Genomic DNA, 21,597 nt, shown 5'->3' on the forward strand with positions numbered 1-21,597 from the left:
GGATTGTGCATTAATCACAGCTTCCTATACCAATACTTCTCAGTTTTGGTCTCACTACAACCTCCATAAGATTATGTTGTTAGAAGGACTATGAGTCTTTCCTCATCATTGATATAGAAGATGTACAAAAGTAATACATTCATACATCTTTCAGCATAAAATGTTTGGGAATGATTAGGGCTCAACTGTCACTTAGGAAGAGAAATAGGGCAAGTAGAGGCAGGCAATGAGGTAAGTATGAAGGGAAGGTTAAAGTCTCAGTAAATAACTAGCCGAGAAAGGTAAATCAAAAATTGGTTACACACACACACACACACACACACACACACACACAAATTGGTTATACAAAGGAATCTCTTTCCTTTTAGTCACTCACAGTTTCCCCTCAAGTTGTGCTATTTTCTCCTGAGACTCTTCAAGATTCTTCTGGGTGACCTGCAGCTTCACCTCCATGCCTTCTTGCTTAGCCATCATGCTCTACACAACAGAAATATCTGTTTTAGGAAATGAGAACTTGTTCAGATCCCCCGTTCCAGACACAGCAAACTTACCAAAGGTATCACTCACCTTCATCTTTATTTCTCTTTTGTTTCTAAGTTTCATCAACTCAAGGCTTAGAACTCTCAAATTCTTCTGGTTACTATCATCAGAAAACTAAGTACAACAAACATAAAAAATCAAGAAATATTTTCTATTAAGTGCTGTAAAAAAAATCACTTAAATATTGACTATCTATTATTGGGACTATTACTTGCCTACAACATACTCTGGTAGAGAAAAGAGCCAGGATTACTGGTTTTACACTGCTACTGTTCTTGTCTCTCCTTTTCCTTCATGTGGCTTTCTGGTCTACTTCTGAAATCAGCTTCAGTGGTCATTTATCTGTATATGCTAGAAAGTCCACTGTGTGGCTCTAAAACAAGCTTCTTGGAGAGAATTTCGTAAAGTGTGTTTGCTTAACAAAATGCATCTGCATTGTTTGGTCTACTTTGAAATACGCAGACTATAGGGTCCATCGCAGGTCTAATAAATCAGAATCTCCCTGAGTGGGGACCAGGAATCTGCTCCCTTCCCCGTGCTTAATTCTTACGCATCCTTACTCCCTTTGTAAGCAAAGAGCTCAGCACATTACAGGCCCTGAATAAATGACTCTTATTAAGCTGAACAGTGATTTACAGCTTCCTTCTACTTCTGTAAAAAAGCAAGACGACCATGTTAAGTCCTTTAAGATCATTAGTATATTAATATTGATAAATACAATTTATCTATTGAACACATTTAGTCCACACAATTATTCATTTCCCACTACATTTCCAAAAGGATTTGAGATGGAAGCTTGCTATTATGCTATTATTTATTTCAGAGAAAGATCTTTAAAGATACTTCTAGATGTAAATTCTGCAACATTTATTAGTGGCCTTATTTATTGGGGGTGACTTTGAAGAAGGTGAGAAAATGTCAGACATTAAAACAAAAAGTAAACTGTTTTGTTTATAACCTCTTATGTGCCAGGCACCAAAATAAAAAAGATGCAATAATAATTCCTACTGGAAGCAGCTTAATATTTAAAGTACATTTAGTGAAGGAAAATGACTAAACTAGGCCTAAAATTCCCAAACAGCTATATGAGGAAAAAAAACATGTTTATTATTTATTCAATTGTAAATATTATCATGAGGTTCAAATACCTTAGATTTTAGTAGCTCATTAGTCCTGGTTAATTCAATAAGCTGTTTTTCCAGTGAAGCATTACTTGCAGAGAGAGATGTTTTTTCCCTGACAGCAGCATTTAGCTTTGCTTCCATCTTCTCCAACTCAGCTTCCAGATCCTGGATCCGCTTGTCCTGAGCACCACGTTCCTGCACAAGAACACGAATCTGGACAGAAACAAGGTGATGAATGAATAATTCACTGATTACTGCCAACATAATCGCTAAATGCTACTGATAATCAAAATATTAACGTTCTAGACAAACTTCTGATTGTGACATGATGCTCTTAGATATTCTTAGCTGTTTCAGCAATCATATTTATTTTATGACACATCTTGAAAAACTGTAAGCATTTTAAGAACAGAGGATTTGAACTGTCATAAACTTCTAGGTGTAATTAAACTGTTTACTCACTTGTAAGGTATTTCTACCTATAAAAGTTCTTCTTTACTCTAGTTCTAACTGTAGGAAGTCAAATTATAGCTTGAAATGCTAAATATCTTTTTCATTTCTGGGAAAGCAGAACTGGGCTTCTGAGTAGGACATGGTAGGCATCAGCAAGCCATCATTCCTGCTGCAATTACTAGGTAAAAACCAAAACCTAAATCAAAAACACATACTTGTCAACAGAAAATGTGGAAGCCAGAAGACAACGAAATGTTTAAAATGTATGCAGAAAATCTGCCAATCAAAAATTCTATTCCCAATGAAAATATCCTTTAAAAATATGGTGACATACAGATGTTTTCAGAGGGGAAAAAAAAAAGGCTGAGAGTATTTGTCAACAGTAGAACTGCATAAGGAATTCTAAAGGAAGTTTTTCAGGCTGAAGGAAAGTGATCCCAGGTGTTTGTAAGATATGCACTTTAAGGACATAGATAGATTGACAATAAAGGGATCGGAAAAGATTTACCATGTAAGCATTAAACAAAAGAAAGCTGGTATGGCTATGTTAATATCATACAAAGTAGACTTTAAGGCAAAAAATATTACTAGGAATAAAGAATTTTACGGGTAAAAGATTATTTCAAGAGGAAGACATAATCTTAAATTTGTTGTGCACAACAAAGTAATATCATAACTTCAAAATATACAAAGCAAAAACTGACAGAATTAAAAAGATAAATAGACTAATCCCCAGAGCTACAAATTTAAAAATACCTTTCTCAGTAACTGATAGAATAAGCAGACAAAAATATCAGTACAGATAAAGACCTGAAGAAAACTGTTAAACAGCTTGACCTAATTGTCATATATAGACCACTATAACCAACAAGTGCATATACATTCTTTTCTAGTGCACATAAAACATTTACCAAAATAGACTATTAGCTGGGTATAAAAGTATCAAGAAAGCACAGCTGCATTAAATCACATGAAAAGTATTTTCTACCCTTATTGGCTTTGTATTCATACTAATCTCAGTATTCTAAGCCAATTGCTTTTACTAAAACTATATCAAGCACCCCTTACATATATAGCTGTAAACTAGATGCTAGGGACTGAACGAGCTTTAAGATTCCCTACCATAAGATTCTTTATGCCTACATTATTGGTTTAAAACCAATGTTGATAGCACAACATAAAGCAGAAAAAAGGAGGCTGAGATTATCTACATCACACTTTTTTCAGCTAAAGAAACTTAAGCTCCAAAAAAGGACTGTAAACTCAAATGCCTACATGACCAAGCAGATAATATAAATAAGAGAGCCAGGCGAGGACTGACTGAGCAAATGTGGGGTCTAAAGAAGGCAACGGATGTGGAAACTGTGCTATCAGATCTTCTAATTTTGCAAGAGAAGTCAGAAATCTGAATTTGTTTTGCATATTTTACTTTTAAATATTGATAATTAATTCAAATTAATCAAACAAACAACAAATACTGTGGGGCTTAAATAAAATAGAGCTGTATTTGTCAAAAATTTCTATTCTAAAAGATTAAGTAACTGATACAAATTATCAGTTCTAATCCTGGCACTGCCACTCACTCACCAGCTATCTCATAGAGACTTGGAGACACTCAGTTATTATATATCTAAGTATTAACTCCTACATCATACGCATGTATCCTCAATAAAATGATAGCCAATATTACTAAAATAAATACAAAAAGGATCAGAGCAACAAGGGCAGAGATTTGCAAAGTTATTTTGACATATTCTTGATCTTAAGCCAACATTTAACTGTAATCAATAGTAAGTTTTAATACGTCAAAAGAATATGTCTAGGGGACTTCCCTGGCGGTCCAGTGGTTAAGACTCCACGCTTCCAATGCGGGGGGCACAGGTTTGATCCCTGGTCGGGAACTAAGATCCCACATGCCGTGTGGTGTGGCCAAAAAATATAAATAAATAAGTAAATAGAAAATTCTTAAAAAAAAAAAAGAATATGTCTACTAGAAAGAGTTGCTCAGTAATGGAAACACAGAAAAAAGACTGCCAGAAAAGAAAAGCTGGCAGTGACCAGCCTCGCCCTGCTTAGGGAAGTAGGCAGGTTTTTTAGGTCAGCTTTGCTCAATAGAGATTTCTGCTACGATGGAAATGCACTGTGCAGTATGGTAGCCACTTACCACAAGTGCCTATTGAGCAGGTGAAATGTGACTAGTGGAACTGAAGAACTGAATTCTTAATTTTATTTAAATAGAGACACGTGGTGAATGGCTACTATATTGGATAGTACAGGCAGTAGGTCATTGTATCCTTGAGGAAGGCATATACCTATAGTGCAGAGATGCAGTAAGTTAGCACAACTCCATCACAATTCAAATAACCTGCTAGGATTTCATGCTCACCAAGTTTTCTAGCTAGTTACTGTCTTAACACATAGATTACTATATAGGAAGAGTGTATGCTATGAGTAAAGGTTAATATTTGATCCACGTATAGTTGTAATAAACTAACATATAGAGTTTTAGCTAGCAGTTTTTCATGAAGTAGATTATCTTGAATCCGTTCCTTAGTACGCTAACAAATTGCATACCACACTGACAACCAAGCTGTAAAATATGGTATCCAAGCCAAGGACTGGTTACCCTGGAGGTACCGGCCTGGATGGTACATATGCCTCACTATGTGACTCCTCAAATAGCAACAGAATCCTTGTCTCTTAACTATGGGTAACTCTTTTTCCATGATATTGCACTTACTTTTCAGTAAGTTGAAAGTATTGCTTACCTCTTTTTCCAACATCTTCAAATCTTTTTCATTCTTTTGAGATTCTTTCTATTTGAAAATCAAAGAACAGAGACAATCAAATTTAAGTGCCACAAATACCATAGCCAAATTTGATTTTTAGTTATCAGAAAAGATTAAGGGTTCCAAACATTTCACTGACTCTACAAAATATTTTGTAGGTGACTTACTTAGCAAATGAAGGAAAAGTTTCTTCGAATCTTAAAATATTTCAGGCTTGCACATTTTTACCCCAATAGATGAGGCTTTTGCTAACAAGTCCACTGAAAAGAACAGGTCCTCTTTTCTAATGTTAAACAGCAATGCATTTTAAATACTTAAGTATGCTATCTCAGAAAAAAAAAAAAGACTCTTAAAAAGAGAAATCAGGGCTTTCCTGGTGGCGCAGTGGTTGGGAATCCGCCTGCCAATGCAGGGGGCGCGGGTTCGGGTCCTGGTCCGGGGAGATCCTGCGTGATGCGGAGCAACTGAGCCCATGCGCCGCAACTACTGAGCCTGCACTCTAGAGCGCGCGAGCCACAGCTGCTGAAGCCCACGTGCCGCGGCTGCTGGGGCCCCTGCGCCTAGAGCCTGTGCTCCGTAGGGAGAGGCCACCGCAGTGGGAGGCCCGTGCACCGCAACGAAGGGTGGCCCCCTGATCTCCGCGGCTGGAGAAGGCCCGTGCGCACGGGCGAGGACCCAATGCAGCCAAAAATAAATAAAATAAATTTATTAAAAAAAAAAGAGAGAAATCAGCTTAAACTTAGATCCCAAATATGAAAAAAAATCTACAAGTGCAAAAACATAAAGAAAAACTGAAATAATACAAACTGATTCTAATCTACTCATTGCCTTTATTCTCAAGAAGATGTATTTTTACGTATCTTTTTATATCCAACAGCCTTTCTGAGATAATGGCCCAAAACAGAATATCTATCTTTTCCATCTAAAGATGGAAGAAAAGTCATAAACACCTTGAACAAAATGTGTTTCATATATTTCTAAGTTGGGGGAGGGCCACCAGTCTCATGTTTAATTTCACGCCTGATAGCATTTTCTACCAAGGAAGGCCTATTACGTAGGAGTTTTACACAAACTTGTTTGTAATTTAGTTTTAAATTTCAGAACTGTTTCTCCAAGAAATTCAAGTCAAGAAATTTACATCAATTTCCAAGAAAAGGGTATTTGTATCAGTGCTGCCCATAAAAATATAATGCAAGCTATGTACATATTTTCAAATTTTCTAGTAGCCATATTTAAAAGGTAAAATTTTTAATAATACATTTTACTTTACTCAAGATATCAAAAATATTATTTCAACATGTCATTAGTATAAAATTATTAACAAGATATTTTATATTTTTGGTACTAGGTCTTCAAAATTTGCTGTATATTTTACACTTACAGCACATCTCAATTCAGATGCTAAATTTTCATTAGAAATATCTATCTATATTTAGATTTCACAAAATATACAGATGAAAAAGTAGATTCACATACCCAAGTTATTCCAAAAACATTTAAGTTTTATAACAACAGAATCGAGTATCAGTTTTTAACTACCCATTAATTAAAATTAAATAATACTAAAAATTCAATTCTTCACTTTCAAGTGCTCAGTAGCCACACGTGGCTGATCACTTCCATATTGGACAACAGCTCTTTTTTTATAGAACAAGAGACTTAGGTAATCGCCAAATTAATGAACAAGAATAAACTTAACTTACAGCTTTGATTTCCCAACTCTGAATCTTTTCACATTAAAATACCAAGTTGTACAACTCCTTAAGGAAGTACAACTTGCTTTATGAACTAATGGAAACCGTAATAGTAGGCTCTTGCACAAGCTATAACGTGAAGTTATTAAGAATTTAATCTCCTACCACTCTTTGGCAGTTTCTGAGTAGCAAACCTCCTTTAGGCATTAGAAGTTTTTTCCTTTATCTTCGCCAATATTTACTCTTCCGCCAAAACAAATAAACAAACAAAACCAGAACAACTCAAATTATGGTAACTAACAAATCAAAGCATTGCATAATTTTTAAAGCCTTACTAAGTATTATAAAATTTACCCAGCTATAGAAATGACTGAGAAGTGGAGACCATTTTGTAATTCTGAACTAAGGGCACATTTAAACACAATATATTTAGTAATGACCCAGGCAGGTATGTAAAGCTTGCTAGAGTTCCAATGATAATGTTTTACTAATTTACAGATTTACCAATAACCTTAATTTATACACTTAACCCATTCTAGTCAAATATAGTACCTTTCAGAAATATTTTCATATTACAGTTTATAAACCAGCTAGAATATAAGAGCTCCTTACCTTTAATCCCGAAGTCTTAACTTTTCTTGATGAAGCAGGCAAGGTAGTATCTTTGTCAACATTAAGATTTTGTTGAGATTCTGCTATAAAACAAATTGTACAGATCATGGTTTGTGCTTACATATTTGAACCACAGACAAAACACAATTCCCAGATTTCTTATAGCAAAATAAAGTTATTCTTTTCTTGATTGTACATTTTCAAATAATTAGTTGCACAATATTTTTTACACATCTCTTTCCTGATTTCCCTAATATTCTTTCTAATATTCTCCAACAGAGAGTTAAAGTAACCGAAAAGGAAAACTACATATCTATGGCATCTTGGTTAATTTTCCTGGTTATATGACAGTGTAATGATGAAAGTGTTATTCTGAAGTTGACCCTTTTGTAAATCTATCAATTAAGAAAAATTAAATATAGGTGTAGCTTCACATTTTTAGAAATACTACAGCATCTTTAAATTTAAATACTGTTTTCTTAACTTCAAAATTTACAAGATCATATAACCATTATTTTATTTTGGGATCAATTACCTTTTTGGTTTTTAAACCTTTGTGACTTCCGAAAGGATACTGGTCCTTTTAATACTTCTGAAGTTTTAACATCATAAGCACCTGGAGATGGTGCACATCCTAGAGGAAACATAAAATATTAAAATCTCATCTAATGTGACTTATGATCTTAAGTTAAAAACATGTCTTACAAATATTATATGATATTTATATGTGGAATCTAAAAATTAATACAAATGAATATATATGCAAAGCAGACACAGACTCACAGACATGGGAAACAAACTTATGGATACCAAAGGGGAGCAAGGGGGGAGGGACAAGTTAAGTGTATGGGATTAACACATACAAACTACTACACATAAAACAGATAAGCAACAAGGCTCTCCTGCGTAGCACAGGGAATTATATTCAATATCTTATAATAACCTATAATAGAAAATAATCTGAAAAAAATATAATTGAATCACTTTGCTGTACACCTGAAACTAACACAATATTGTAAATCAACTATACTTCAGTTAAAAAAAAAGTCATAGTAAAGTGAGTAATATAAATGTAAAAATACTATTAATAAATTGCTTCTTTTTCTAATTTAAAAAAATGATATAAATGAACTTACTTACAAAACAGAAAAAGACTCACAGATTTCAAAAACAAAGTTATGGTTACCAAAAGGGAAACATGGGGAGGAGGGATAAATTAGGAGCTTGGGATTAACATATACACACATACATATCTATATAAAATAGATAACCAACAAGACCTACTGTATGGCACATGAAACTCTGCTCAATATTCTGTAATAACCTATATGGGAAAAGAATCTAAAAAAGAATGAATATATGTGTGTATGTATAACTGAATCACTATGCTGTACACTTGAAACTAACACAACACTGTAAATCAACTATACTCCAATAAAATTTAAAAAAAAATTGCTTCCTTTGTTTTCAAATGTAAAAATAGCACCCATTTGATATTAGGCTTCTCTGTGAAGAACAATATCATTATCTTCCCAAATGACCTTTATTTCAATTGGGTCAAAGGAACACAGACAACTGAGCAAAACAACAAAGACAGTTTTGGGATGAACATTGTGTCAGAACAAGCAATACAGCTTTGTTATTAAGGATTGAATATAAGAAATAAAATATTTGGAATCAACTCTACTCAGAGAGATTCACTGAGGTAACTATTACCAGATTTTAGAAATGAAGTTACTAAAAATGTCCAGCCCTCAAGATTTAGCTTGGAATAAAAATTTAGTGACGATCCATCTCTAATATCATTACACCAGAAAATTTATAAAGCCATGTTATGCAAAGTACAAACTACGCTAGACTATATTTCTATGTTCCAGCAATTTATACTGTATAACCTCATGTAACTGGAGTCCCAAATTGAAGGCATTTCAGAGTGCTTATGCAAAGCTGACTTGAGATCCGGCTCTTACTTACTTTAGATCTCAGCCTGGAGGTCGCCTCTTCCAGTTTTCTCCAAATCCCCAAATCAAGCTAGAAACTTCCATTCCACAGCAGCCTACGCATATTGTTACTATCACAGAGCTTCTTGCAGTTTTGTAATGGGTTATAATAGTGTACTTATCCATCTCCCTCCTTAGACAAAACTGCTTGAAGTTAGGGACAGTCTCAATCATGTCCATTTCCTCAGTATTTAGCTCAGGGTTTGGCAGTGTGGCAAAGAAAACAGAAAGTTACTTGGGATGTGGGATTGGGAATAGAGTTTTGTATAGTAATCAGCTAGATGGATGTTCAAATCCAGCCTTGCCTGCCAATCAATAGATAATACTATATGCCAGGTACTTTGCAGTCATAGCGAGAAGATGATGAATAAGAACATTATACTCTCTCCTTTTCCAGTCTAGCTTTAAGACCCCTGGGAAGTTATTTCTATTTGAGACTGATTCTTCATTCACGAAACAGGAATAAAAAATAGTATCTACCTCACACTTTGGTTCTTAGGATTTCTGGAGTAATATGAGAAATCACTACAGTGCCACACACACACACACACACACACACACACACACACACACACACACACAAAGCATCAAATAAATGGTAACTTACTACTCTTGAAACTATGAGCTTGAAATTTTGTGTAATTGGAAAAAGCAGTTTAATCTATTATAAAGCAAGCAAACAAACAAATCTCCTTAAAAGACACACTGCTGACAGAACTTAGAGTAGGTTCTTTGAATGTCTGGAAAATTATATGGTTCTTGAGTCTTCTAATTAAAAAATATTCTTGTGCTGATGCATTTGCTCCCTTGGCCTTCCTTTGTGAGCAGAGGTCTTTTCCATTTGCATTTTAGCTAATAGAAATTAAGGTGTAATGAGTGACTGTTAAAAGTGTACATTATAAAGGACAAATCATGAGCTTTGATATTAAGCTCTGTCACTTACAGGCTGCTCAGTACAGTTACAAAACCCCTTAGTGTCCTCAGCTGTAAAATGAGGACAATATCAGTACCTGCCTCACCTGGCTGTTGGCAAGAATAAACCAGAGCTAGTAGGGAAGACCTTAGCATAGTCCCTGCATACAGTGAGTAGTCACTAAATGATGAATGCCTTACCAACCACATGGAAGGCTTCATCGTTATTGTGCTTTTGCACCGCAGCGGTTAGGAGCACAGGATGGGTTCGTGGAGGCCTGGTTTCAAGCCCCAGTTCTGACAGTTTGGATTGTGTAACATTTAGCAAATAGTCTCCATCTCTTTATCAATAAAATAATGAATAATAGGGATTTGGGGGAAATAAAATAGAACTAATAATCTATGTAAAGACTTAGTGTGGTGCCTGGGGTACTGTCAAAATTAGCTCCCATTACTTCATCTATAGTGTTTTCAGTAAGTGCTACTGCCATAATTTTACACCCATAAACTGCCTTTACCAGTCTTCCTTCTTTTACGCCTGAATGGGATATCCAAAAGAAATCCACAAGTTCAAACCAAAAGCAACAGTAAATATATATATATATATATTTTAACAGTGAGGCCTTCGGACTTGAGCAACAAATAGCTATCAATGCTTCCTAATTCCTATTCCCTTCCCTCTGCTTTAGTTTCTCCACAGCACTGTTTATTGGCTGCATTCCCCAATTGAAGGTAAGCTTCATGGAGCAGGGATTTTGCTTCGCTCGCTGTTGTAAACTTATCATTCTGAATAGTGCTTGGCATGTAGTAAAACCTTAGCATGTGTTTCAGGAAAATGAATCAATTAAGTGAGCCCCATCCCAGCCCTAAAAATCGCCTTCTGTTTGCCTCTGATGAAGGGAACCAAGAGGGGCAAGGGGCGTGAGAGCATCTTCTGTCCCCCAGATCCCTTCCCCGTACGCACCAGAAGGGTCATTGAATCGTTTCAGGGGCGCCTTAGAAAAGGACATGCTGACGACCAGCTGCACAAAACCGAAGGTTTCTAAGGTGCTCCTCGGCAACTTCCTGCGGCTTGTTAAGCCCTATTCGCTTCAAATTCAAATCTCCCTGCTTATTCCCCGCCCACCCAACTTTAACCAATCGGAAAGCCAAAGTCTTGGGCACACCAATCCAGGACGGGAACATCCATAGAGCATGCGTACTCGGTTCTTGCAGCGTCCAATTAGGTGATCTGTTTAGGTTACCATCCAATAGGAGACTATTACTGTCTCCTCTCGCCCCGCCCTCCTCCGCACGGGCCCAACCCCCACTGGCGTTACTCAATTTTAACTACGCACCAGCAGCATTTGCGCAAGCGCAGTTCACATCAAAGAATTTTCAGTCGCTTTTGACGTCATATTGGTGGCAGTGTAATGAATTCTGACTTTACTGGTTCCAGCCCTCTCCCATCGTTCCTTGGATGTAAACTTTTCCGGATTTCAGTTCGTTAAACCTGGGTCCTGCCAGCGTCCTAAATGGCCCCTGAAAGGGAAAAACGAACACGAGCGGAGACTTCAGGTTACCTTCCTGCGCATGTGCAGTGACCCGAGCGGAGAAGCCGGGGTGTGGCTCGAACGCGGAGATTCCGTGCGTGCGCTCGGCTCGCTCGGTGCCACCGCGACCGGGAGGCGACTGGAGTATGTCAGCCCCGTTTGAGGAGCGCAGTGGGGTGGTTCCGTGCGCAACACCGTGGGGCCAGTGGTACCAGACCTTGGAGGAGGTGTTCATTGAAGTTCAGGTGCCGCCAGGCACTCGCGCCCAGGATATTCAGTGCGGCCTGCAGAGCCGGCATGTGGCGCTGGCCGTGGGGGGCCGCGAGATCCTCAAGGTAGCGGCAGGTTGGGGCTTGTGCTCAGTTTCTTCCCGGCCCCCTCAAATCTCTGAGTGCTAGAGTTCATAGTTTCCTTGGAAAGACTGGTCTGCGGAGACCCCACCCTCAGGGCCAGTCCTGAGTTGAGGTGGGAATTTTGAGTATGCCACTTTTCCTGGCTTTGTTTCTAAGCCAAATGAAGCTGTTTGTTTTGTTTCTCTGCGGGTCTTCAGCTGAGAACTGCTTAACTAGATCGTTGAAAGAACAAATACTTATGGTACTTATACTTTCTTCCAGGCACTGATCTCGGTGCTAGTAGTACAGCGGTGAACGAGCCAGATAATGTTCCCACACTCAAGAGAGGTTATGCTCTTGTAGGGAGTCATAATTAAACTAATAAATATTTAGGCAGTTATAAGAAAATAAAGATGAAAATGAAGGATAAAGATGTCAGGATGAGGTGATGTCAGGTGATTTATTTTCTCATCTGAAATTAGAAAAATTCTCGTTTGTGGAGTGGTTAAGCAGTGTCAAGAGGTCGTGAAGAAAATAATATCCCTTTTATTCTCATCAGTACCCTTTGGATCTGGTACCCATTTTTTCCTTGTTAAAATTTATAGTTAAATTCAGTTAAGTTGAAGTTAGATTTCTTTCTCAGATTAGATGCCCAAGATATTTGATGGCAGTGTTGTGTAATGGTCAAGGGATACTGCTTGGTAAGATACCTGGCTTTGTCATTTTTCCAGTTTTGTAAACTTGGGCAAGAGATTATTCATTGTTTAAGCCTTCATCCACAAAGTGGGGTAATTATAGTACCTTTCTCAGGATTGTTTTGAGCATAGCATGGTGAGTGAAGAGCTTGGAGTAAGTAGTGACTGGTATGTAATAAGCTCACACTACGTGTTAGTTATTTTATATGAAAGGGTTTTGAGTGCCTCAGAGAAAAGGAAGATTCATGTGAAAGACATTGATTTATGTCAGCTTGGATCTTGATGACCTTTCTGAATAGTTGTGCAATTTTGTGCGGTTTACTGAACGGTGATTTAATATTACATGTCAAATTTACTTTAGTAAATTTAGTTAATTTGCAATAGCTTAGGGAATTTAGCAATAACTCTAACTCTAGGATTTTAGACAAGTAGGATTTTTTTCCACTGGTATTGACATGAAAAGAATGTGTTTTCTTTTTTTAATGTGACATTTTAATTTCATTTCCTACAACAAATCAAAATGGATTTTAGCAGATGCATTCTCTTTTAAACTTATATTTTGCTTAGTTCTTTCTTAAAACGAGTTTCTGAAAAATCAGTGACAACTCATCTGACCTCAGATGTACAGTATGTGCTTTAAAATTTTTTTAATGCTAAATTGCCCTACAAAGAGATTGAACCAGTTTTATTTATTTATTTATTTTATTTTTCTTAACATCTTTATTGCAGTATAATTGCTTTACAATGGTGTGTTAGTTTCTGCTTTATAACAAAGCTTTATAAGAAAAACACTCCTCTAGGTCATCACAAAGCACTGAGCTGATCTCCCTGTGCTATGCGGCTGCTTCCCACTAGCTGTCTATTTTACATTTGGTAGTGTATATATGTCCATGCCACTCCATCTCACTTTGTCCCAGCTTACCCTTCCCCCTCCCCGTGTCCTCAAGTCCATTCTCTAGGTCTGTACCTTTATTCCTGTCCTGCCCCTAGGTTCCTCAGAACCATTTTTTTTTTTTAAGATTCCATATATATGTGTTAGCATACAGTATTTGTTTTTCTCTTTCTGCCTTACTTCACTCTGTATGACAGACTCTAGGTCCATCCACTTCACTACAGATAACTCAATTTCGTTTCTTTTTATGGCTGAGTAATATTCCATTGTATATATGTGCCACATCTTCTTTATTCATTCATTTGTTGATGGACACTTAGGTTGCTTCCATGTCTTGGCTACTGTAAATAGAGCTGCAGTGAACATTGTGGTACATGACTCTTTTTGAATTACAGTTTTCTCAGGGTATATGCCCAGTAGTGGGACTGCTGGGTTGTATGGTAGTTCTGTTTTTAGTTTTTTAAAAGTTTATTTTAAAAGACAGCATTTCTTCTTAATATCCATAGGAGAGCTCTTCTTGTAGTTTATTATAGTTGGTAAAGTTAAAGCATTTCAGATATTAACTTCACATTTGGCCAATCAGTGATCAGTAGTATTTCTTCATTTTCTAAAAATTAAGGAGCCCTTATCTTTCTGTAGAGAGCCCTGTGTTCTTTGTCGTAGTATATATTCCGTAGTGTAAACTAGGTTCTGTTTCACTCGCTAGGAGGGAACTTAGGGTTGAGCACCTATCGGTGTGTTGAAATGGTATAAAATTTGATCTCCCTACTCTAAACAAATTAAGTAATTATATGTGGATTAGATGGGAAGTAAGGTAAGTCTTAAATCATGAAAACTTTATGAAAATTAATGGAATTTCTTTATTTTTAGTACTCATATGTTTATTTTTCAGGGCAAACTCTTTGATTCTACAATAGCTGATGAGGGAACGTGGACTCTGGGTAAGGGTAATCTATTATATTTCTTAGAATCTTTTTAAAAATTAATTTTGTCTTGGAAATTAGTATGTTTCCCCCTGCTGTAGATTTGCAGCTTTGGAAGATATAGTAAAAGAAATGTATTGAAAACAATTGTACGTCAAGATTCCCTAATGATTTTTTTTTTTTTAAATAAATTTATTTATTTATTTATTTATTTATGGCTGTGTTGGGTCTTCGTTTCTGTGCGAGGGCTTTTTCCAGTTGCGGCAAGCAGGGGCCACTCTTCATCGTGGTGCGCGGGCCTCTCACTGTCGCGGCCTCTCCCGTTGCGGAGCACAGGCTCCAGACGCGCAGGCTCAGTAGTTGTGGCTCACGGGCTTAGTTGCTCCGCGGCATGTGGGATCTTCCCGGACCGGGGCACGAACCCGTGTCCCCTGCATTGGCAGGCGGATTCCTAACCACTGCGCCACTAGGGAAGCCCTCCCTAATGATTTTTGAAAATACAAATTAATGATTAACTCTGATTTCTTTGTGATTTTTGTTTGTTTGTTTAGAGGATAGAAAAATGGTCCGTATTGTTCTTACAAAGACAAAGAGAGATGCGGCAAATTGTTGGACTTCTCTTCTAGAATCTGGATATGCAGCTGACCCTTGGGTGCAAGACCAAATGCAGAGAAAACTTACATTAGAGAGATTCCAGAAAGAAGTAAGTCAGATGAATGTATGAATATGTATAGTTAAACATCTTAAGCTCATAGAGTAATTATTATTTGAAATTAAAACTCAAATGTGGTTTTAAAAAATTACTAAAATTCTTCAAAGAAAGTTTTTAAGTTAAATGGTTAGAAAAATGATTGGCCTTTCCATATATGGATTTGCATGCCTCAACTAAGAAGTCCTCATGCCACAACTAAGAGCCTTCATGCCGCAACTAAACATGCCGCAACAAAGATGCCGAGTGCTGCAACTAAGACCCAGTGCAGCAAAAAAAAAAAAAAAAAAATGTCTTCGGTTTCTTTCCCTACTAGTACATACAGATAAAATTCATTACTTTTTACTGCTTTAGAGTGTTCCCTAGTTTGAGTGTATCATTATTATTTAGCTGTTCCTCTTTGATGAGATTTAGATTTCTCTGTTTGTGTCTATTTCAAACAGTTTGTACTTTCATCTCTGAAAATATTCAAGTTTTCCTTTAAGATAGATATATGGGAGAATTATTACTGGATCAAACCACTGTTAAAGTTTTGATGGATAATTTCCATCTATATGATGGTAATTCCCAAACGTATGTCTCTGGCCTGGACTTTTCTCCTGAATGTTGGACTTGCATATCCAGCTGCCTATTTAACATCTTCACTTTTCTGTCTAATAGACATGTCAAACTCAACATGTCCAATGTGAACTCCCTAATTTCCCTCCCACATTTGTCCTACCTATGGCCTTCTCATCTCACATGATGGAAACTGGGTGTTCAGATTAAAAAAATCTGGGGAATCATCTTCCATTCCTTTGTCTCTCACACCCTATCCAATTGTCAGGAAACCTTACTGGCATGGCCTTCTAGATATAGTCAGGATTTGACCACTCATCACCACCAACTCTACTACCACTCTCACCTGGAACACCTCTAATGTCTTGCCTGGGTTACTCTAATGACCTTTTAATTGTTCTCTTTACCTCTACCCTTGCCAAGCTACCGTCTTCTGAAAATAGCAGTTAGAGCAGTCCTTTTAAAAATGCATGTCAGAGTATATCACTTCTCAGAACTGTTTCACTCAAGTAGAAGACAAAGTCTTTACAAGGCGCTAATTGATCTGGTCCTCCATGGTGTCTCTGACCTCCTCTCCTACTACTGCCCCCCTCATTCATTCTGCTTTAGCCATACTGGCCTTTTTGCTGTTCATTAAACATGCCTGGCCTTTTGACTGCAATGGTCTTCTCCCAAAGCTTAGGTAATTTCTTTACTGTTTTCAAGTCATTTCTCAATGAAGCATACTTTGATCATTCTATTTAAATACTCAAATATCCTCATTTTCCTTACTTGCCCTACTTTCTTTTTTTTTTTTTTCTTCCTATACTATAGCACTTAGGAACTTTTAACACACTAGATCATGGGGTTGGCAAACTATGGCCACTGGTCAAATCCAGCCCACTGCCTGTTTTTGAAGGAAAGTTTTACTGGAACACAGCTATGCTCATTTGTTTGTGTATTGTCTTTCATATAGCCACAGCAGAATTAAGTAGTTATGAGACTCTATGACCTTCAAAGCTTAAAGTATTTACTACCTGGCTCTTTACAGAAAAGCTTGCTGACCCCTGCTCTAGGTAATTTAGGGTTTATTATTTGTCTCCTCCTGTTAGAATGTAATCTCCACCAGAACATGGATCTTTGTCTATTTTGTTCATTCTTAAATTCCGCATGCCTCTCATGGTGTCTTCTAAACAGTAGGAACTCAATAGATGTTTGTTGAATAAATGAAATGTCTCTAAAAATACTGAAGCCTGAGGTAGTACTTACTCCATAAGATTGTCTTGAGGATTGAGTATTTTAAAATATATATAGCTCTTAGAACCCTGCCTGGCATGTAATAAGCTCTCAAAAAATGCTAGTTATTAAAAATCTGTTTATACACTGATGGTAAAGTATATGTTTGCCCATACACTTGTCAACATTGTAGTATGCATATTGATCTTCTAAATATTTGTAAATATGAAAGTTGAAAAAGTACCTCATAGTTTTAGGTTCCACTTTGGTGATTACAGTGAGGTTCGATATCTTTTCACATGTTTATTGTCCATTTAGATTTCCTTTTTTGTCAATTGCTGGTTTATATATTTTTACCATTTTCCTTTTGGGTTACTTATATTTTTCCTTGTAAGTTTTATCATGTTTTTTTTTTCATATTTTTCAGAATCCTGGTTTTGACTTCAGTGGAGCAGAAATCTCAGGAAACTACACTAAAGGTGGACCAGATTTCTCAAATCTTGAGAAATAACTGCCATCTTCTTGCTGCATTTTGTGGATCCTAGCAGATGTTGCCAACTTAATCAAAGGAACAGATTATGTGGTGGAAGAAAAATGTGAATGTCTACAGTTAACAAATTGCAAAATATATTTAAATATGGTTCTAAAAATTGCATTCAAATATGAGTTACATAGGAAACATCTTAAATACTGTAGGAACTATTCTGTTGATATACGGTAACTTTTTTTTTGGACTTGTTTTTGCTCAGCATGAAGTTTTATATGCTGCATTTTACTAATTTCATATTTAACCTGTATTTTTAATACAAAAATCTTTAGGGTATAGATCATGTGAAATGACAGGGTGCCATCAGGGAAAATTAAGTTTTTCTTTCAATAAGTGTGATGCAGGAATAATGTTCAATAAACTTTTCCAAATAGGAATTGTGTACCTCTTTGTCTAAGTGTACCAGTTCATACAAGGAAATTGTATTACTGAAAAAAATTTTCAGAAAGGAAAAAACAATCCACAGATATATTCTAAGTTAATTTTAAGAGTTACTGAAATTTTCTGAATTAGTATATTATTCCTTGAGAGATGCCTTTAAGTCAAGAAATTGAAAAATAGTTAAAAACCTATCAATAAGAATAGATTAGTGCAAAAGAGAATTGGTGAGGTGAATATGGTTATTGGATGAATCCTTTGTTAGTGACAAAAACAAATTATAGTCAATGGTTATAAGTCAGTGACGACATTTTGATCTCCAGTGATCCAGACATATAGGTAAGAATTGTCTTGAAGTTTTACTTCATCCTTTTTATGTCCTTTCTAATTTTAAATATTTTAAAGAGTCTTAAATGTATTGAAAAGTTACAAGTAAGGTACACAGAATTGTTTTCTTCCTGACTCTTCAGGTTTGTATGTAAGTTGATAACTTGATGCCCCATCACCTCTGAGTACCTTAGTGTGTATTTCCTTCGAAGGACGTGCTGCTACATAGCTACAATACAATCATTAAAATCAGGAGAGTAGCATTGACACATTATGACCACCTAATCCTTGGACCTTCATTCCATTCAAGTTTACTTATTGTCCCAATAATGTTCTTTAGAGCAAAAGGGTCCAGTCAGAATCATGCCTTGCCTTTATTTTTTTTTGCCATGGCACATGGCTTGTGGGATCTTAGTTCCCTGACCAGGGATTGAACTTGGGCCGCCATCAGTGAAAATGTGCTAGGTCCTAACCACTGGCCCGCTAGGGAATTCCCCATGCCTTGCCTTTAATATCAGGGTCTTTAGTCTGCTTCAGACTGGAACAAGTCTTCATTTTAACCTTGACTTTTACAGCCTTGGCTCTTTTGAAGATGACAGGCTAGTTTTGTACATCTCTGTCATTGTGAATTTTGTTTGATGTTTCTTCACGATTAGAATCAGGTTATGAATCTTTGACAGGACTGTTGCAGGAGTGATGCTGTGGTCTCTCTGTATCCTAAGTTATTAGTTTCAATTTGTCCTTTTTCTGATAGTGTTTACTGTTGGCCTGCCATATCTGTGGGTTTCAAATTCTCAGATTCAACCAACTGAGGATAGAAAATAGTAAAAAAAAAAAAAAAATCCAGAAACTTCCAGAAAGCAAAACTTGAATTTGCCTTGCAACAGGCAACTAGTTACATGGCATTTATGTTGTTTACAACTATTTACATAGCATTTACATTGTATTAGGTATTATAAGTAATCTAGAGATGATTTAAAGTATTGTGGGATAGGATGTGGGTAAGCTATATGCAAATACTGTGTCATATTATTGAGCATCTGTGGATTTTGGTGTCCGAGGGGGATGCTGGAACCAATACCCTGTGGATAGTGAGGGATGACTGTACTTAGATCACTGATTAAGTGGTGTCTGTCAGTCTTCTCCACTATAAAGCTATTCTTTTCATGTTTATGGTTAAGTATTTTGTGTGATGTAGTTTCAAAGTACCACCTTGTTTCTTATCAAACTTTAAATTTATCTATATATACTCATGATTTCCACTTTATTCATTGGGTTAAAATCTATTATTCCCATTACTTTGATCCTCAAAATTTTTTCTGGATTCGGCCAGTGGAAGGTCATTGTAGGTGGCTTCTATGCCCTTTTGACATGTCCCCATCATTATTTGAGCAATTTCTTATTCTCTGGCATAAGCTATACCAGACTTATTATTGCTTTCCCTACCCTAGCCCAAGATTCAGCCATTTTTCCCAGGAGCCCTGGTTCTCTAGTGAAGAATGGTGTTTAGAAGCCAGGTTCTATGTGTTAGTGAGTAGGTGCTGTTGGTGTGTGTTTATTATGCATATATTTACATTTGTATTTTTATATTTATGTATATATTGAAAACCATGAGTTCACACTTAAACTTTCATTTCTGATCCCATGGGGTTCATTTTTGCTCTCTCCCTTTGTATAAAACTCCTTTCAACAGTGAGATACCTGATCCCTATTATCCTTAATATATTTGGTTCACTATTCTAGGTCATCTTCCCATGCGAATACCTATCTCACTCTGCTCAGGCTCCAAAACCCTATGCCAAGCAGAGATAGCCCGCCTCACCTACTTGGATCCTAATGCCCCACTCTGGGCCACTGCAGCCCAACCACACCCTTTGGCCAGATACCTATGATGTTCATTTTACCCAATAACTTCAGGAATGAATTGTTGGGGAAGAGGCTTTTTTCTTTTAATTGGCTTATCTATGTGACATTAAAAATTTTTAATATTTTGAATAAACATACAGTAAAATCAACTTTTTTTGTTTGTAGTTTTGTGAATTTTAAGTTATGTAAAGATATGTGTAAACACCTCCAAAATCAGGAAATTGACCGGTTCAGTCAGCCCAAAAACTCCTTCATGCTTTCTCTTTATAGTCACACCCTACTCCTAGCCTCAAACCCTGGAGTCCACTGATTTAGTCTGTGCCTCAATATTTTTTTTTTTCAAGATCTTCATTTAAATAGAATCATATATAATCTTTTTAAAAACATAGCTTTGAGATAATTCACATACCATACATTTTACTCATTTAAAGTGTATAATTCAGTGGTTTTTAGGATAGTCACATTAAGTTCAACCATCACCATCGTCAACTTTAATTTTCATCACCTCAGAAAAAAACCCCCACCAAATCCATACTTTTTAACTATCACCCCACCCAACCACCTACAGACACCCAACCCCCTGAAGCAACCAATAATTTACTTTCCATTGCATAGATTTCTCTGTTCTGGATATTTCATGTACCTGGAATCATAGTGTGGTCTTTTGTTTCTGGTTTCTTTGACTTAGCATAATGTTTTAGAAGTTCATCCATGTTCTAGTATGTCTCAGTGCTTCATTCTTTTTGGCTGGCTAAATAATACTCCATTTATGACTACCACATATTTATCCATTTGCCAGTTGATGGACATCTGGGAAGTTTCCACCTTTTGGCTACTGTGAATAATTCTGCTATAAACATTCAAGTACAAATTTTTTTGTGCATCTGTATTTTCATTTCTTACCTAGGAGTGGAATTTCAAGTTTTATGGAAACTGTTTAATCATTTGAGGAACTGCTAGATTGTTTTGCAAAGTGGCTACACCAGTTTACATTCCCACCAGCAGTATATGAGAGTTCCAGTTTCTCCACATCTTTGCTAACATGTGTTATGTGACTTTTTGATCCTAGCCATCCTAGTGAATATGGACTTGTATCACATTGTGGTTTTGATTTACATTTCTCTGATCGCTAATTAATGTTGAGCATCTTTTCTTGTACTTATTGACCATTTGTGTATCTTCCTTGGAGAAATGTCTATTCAGATCCTTTGCCCATTTTTTAATGGGTTATCTGCCTTTTTATTATTGAGACGTGAGAGTTCTTTATATATTCTGCACAAAAGTCCTTTATCAGATATGTGATTTGCATATATTTTCTCCTTTTATGTATGTTTTTTCACTTTCTTGATGGTGACTTTTGAAGCATGAATGTTAATTTTGATGTAGTTTAATTCATCATGCTTTTGGTGTCATGTCTAAGAATTTTGTAATCCCAGGTTATGAGGACTTTTTTCCAGTATTTTCTTCTAAAAGTTTTATAATTTTATCTTTTACATTTA

At 36.4% G+C, this 21,597-nt stretch overlaps 2 protein-coding genes across 7 annotated transcripts in view; one reads left to right on the plus strand and one right to left on the minus strand.

Moving 5' to 3' along the window:
• Nucleotides 1-11,681, minus strand: part of HMMR (hyaluronan mediated motility receptor) — a 48,187-nt gene extending 36,506 nt beyond the window's left edge. For 2 of the 4 annotated variants that reach the window (XM_082456427.1, XM_082456424.1), the window contains exons 1-7: nucleotides 11,089-11,245; nucleotides 7,748-7,846; nucleotides 7,213-7,295; nucleotides 4,886-4,933; nucleotides 1,689-1,877; nucleotides 568-654; nucleotides 377-477 (exon numbers count right to left, since the gene is read on the minus strand). In XM_082456427.1, coding sequence (XP_082312553.1) covers nucleotides 377-477; nucleotides 568-654; nucleotides 1,689-1,877; nucleotides 4,886-4,933; nucleotides 7,213-7,295; nucleotides 7,748-7,846; nucleotides 11,089-11,134 — 653 coding nt within the window. In that variant the 5' untranslated portion in view covers nucleotides 11,135-11,245. Of the gene's footprint in view, nucleotides 1-376; nucleotides 478-567; nucleotides 655-1,688; nucleotides 1,878-4,885; nucleotides 4,934-7,212; nucleotides 7,296-7,747; nucleotides 7,847-11,088; nucleotides 11,246-11,461 lie in introns of those variants that run through there. The other 2 variants (XM_082456426.1, XM_082456425.1) reach the window with 2 other exon arrangements.
• A 6-nt stretch (nucleotides 11,682-11,687) lies between these two features.
• NUDCD2 (NudC domain containing 2) lies at nucleotides 11,688-17,904 on the plus strand. 3 transcript variants are annotated; one of them, XM_082456614.1, is made up of 4 exons: nucleotides 11,688-11,991; nucleotides 14,468-14,516; nucleotides 15,125-15,201; nucleotides 17,408-17,904. In XM_082456614.1, exons 1-4 carry the CDS (start codon nucleotides 11,803-11,805, stop codon nucleotides 17,489-17,491), a joined length of 399 nt encoding a protein of 132 aa, XP_082312740.1. In that variant the 5' UTR covers nucleotides 11,688-11,802; the 3' UTR covers nucleotides 17,492-17,904. The 3 variants fall into 3 exon arrangements, with proteins under 3 accessions (XP_082312740.1, XP_082312739.1, XP_082312741.1); XM_082456613.1 differs by having other exon boundaries at nucleotides 11,691-11,991; nucleotides 15,050-15,201; XM_082456615.1 differs by lacking the exon at nucleotides 11,688-11,991 and adding an exon at nucleotides 12,654-12,689 and having other exon boundaries at nucleotides 15,050-15,201.
• The last annotated feature ends 3,693 nt before the right edge of the window (nucleotides 17,905-21,597 follow it).

The sequence above is a fragment of the Balaenoptera physalus genome (assembly GCF_965194825.1).
Source record: "Balaenoptera physalus genome assembly, chromosome: 3".
Classification (NCBI taxonomy): domain Eukaryota; kingdom Metazoa; phylum Chordata; class Mammalia; order Artiodactyla; family Balaenopteridae; genus Balaenoptera; species Balaenoptera physalus.

Coding starts and splice junctions, on each gene's coding strand:
- NUDCD2 (XM_082456613.1), top strand. CDS start 11,803: ATGTCAGCCCCGTTTGAGGAGCGCAGTGGGGTGGTTCCGTGCGCAACA. Junction 11,992..14,467: donor GGGGCCGCGAGATCCTCAAG/GTAGCGGCAGGT, acceptor TTTATTTTTCAG/GGCAAACTCTTTGATTCTAC. Junction 14,517..15,049: donor TGAGGGAACGTGGACTCTGG/GTAAGGGTAATC, acceptor TTGTTTGTTTAG/AGGATAGAAAAATGGTCCGT.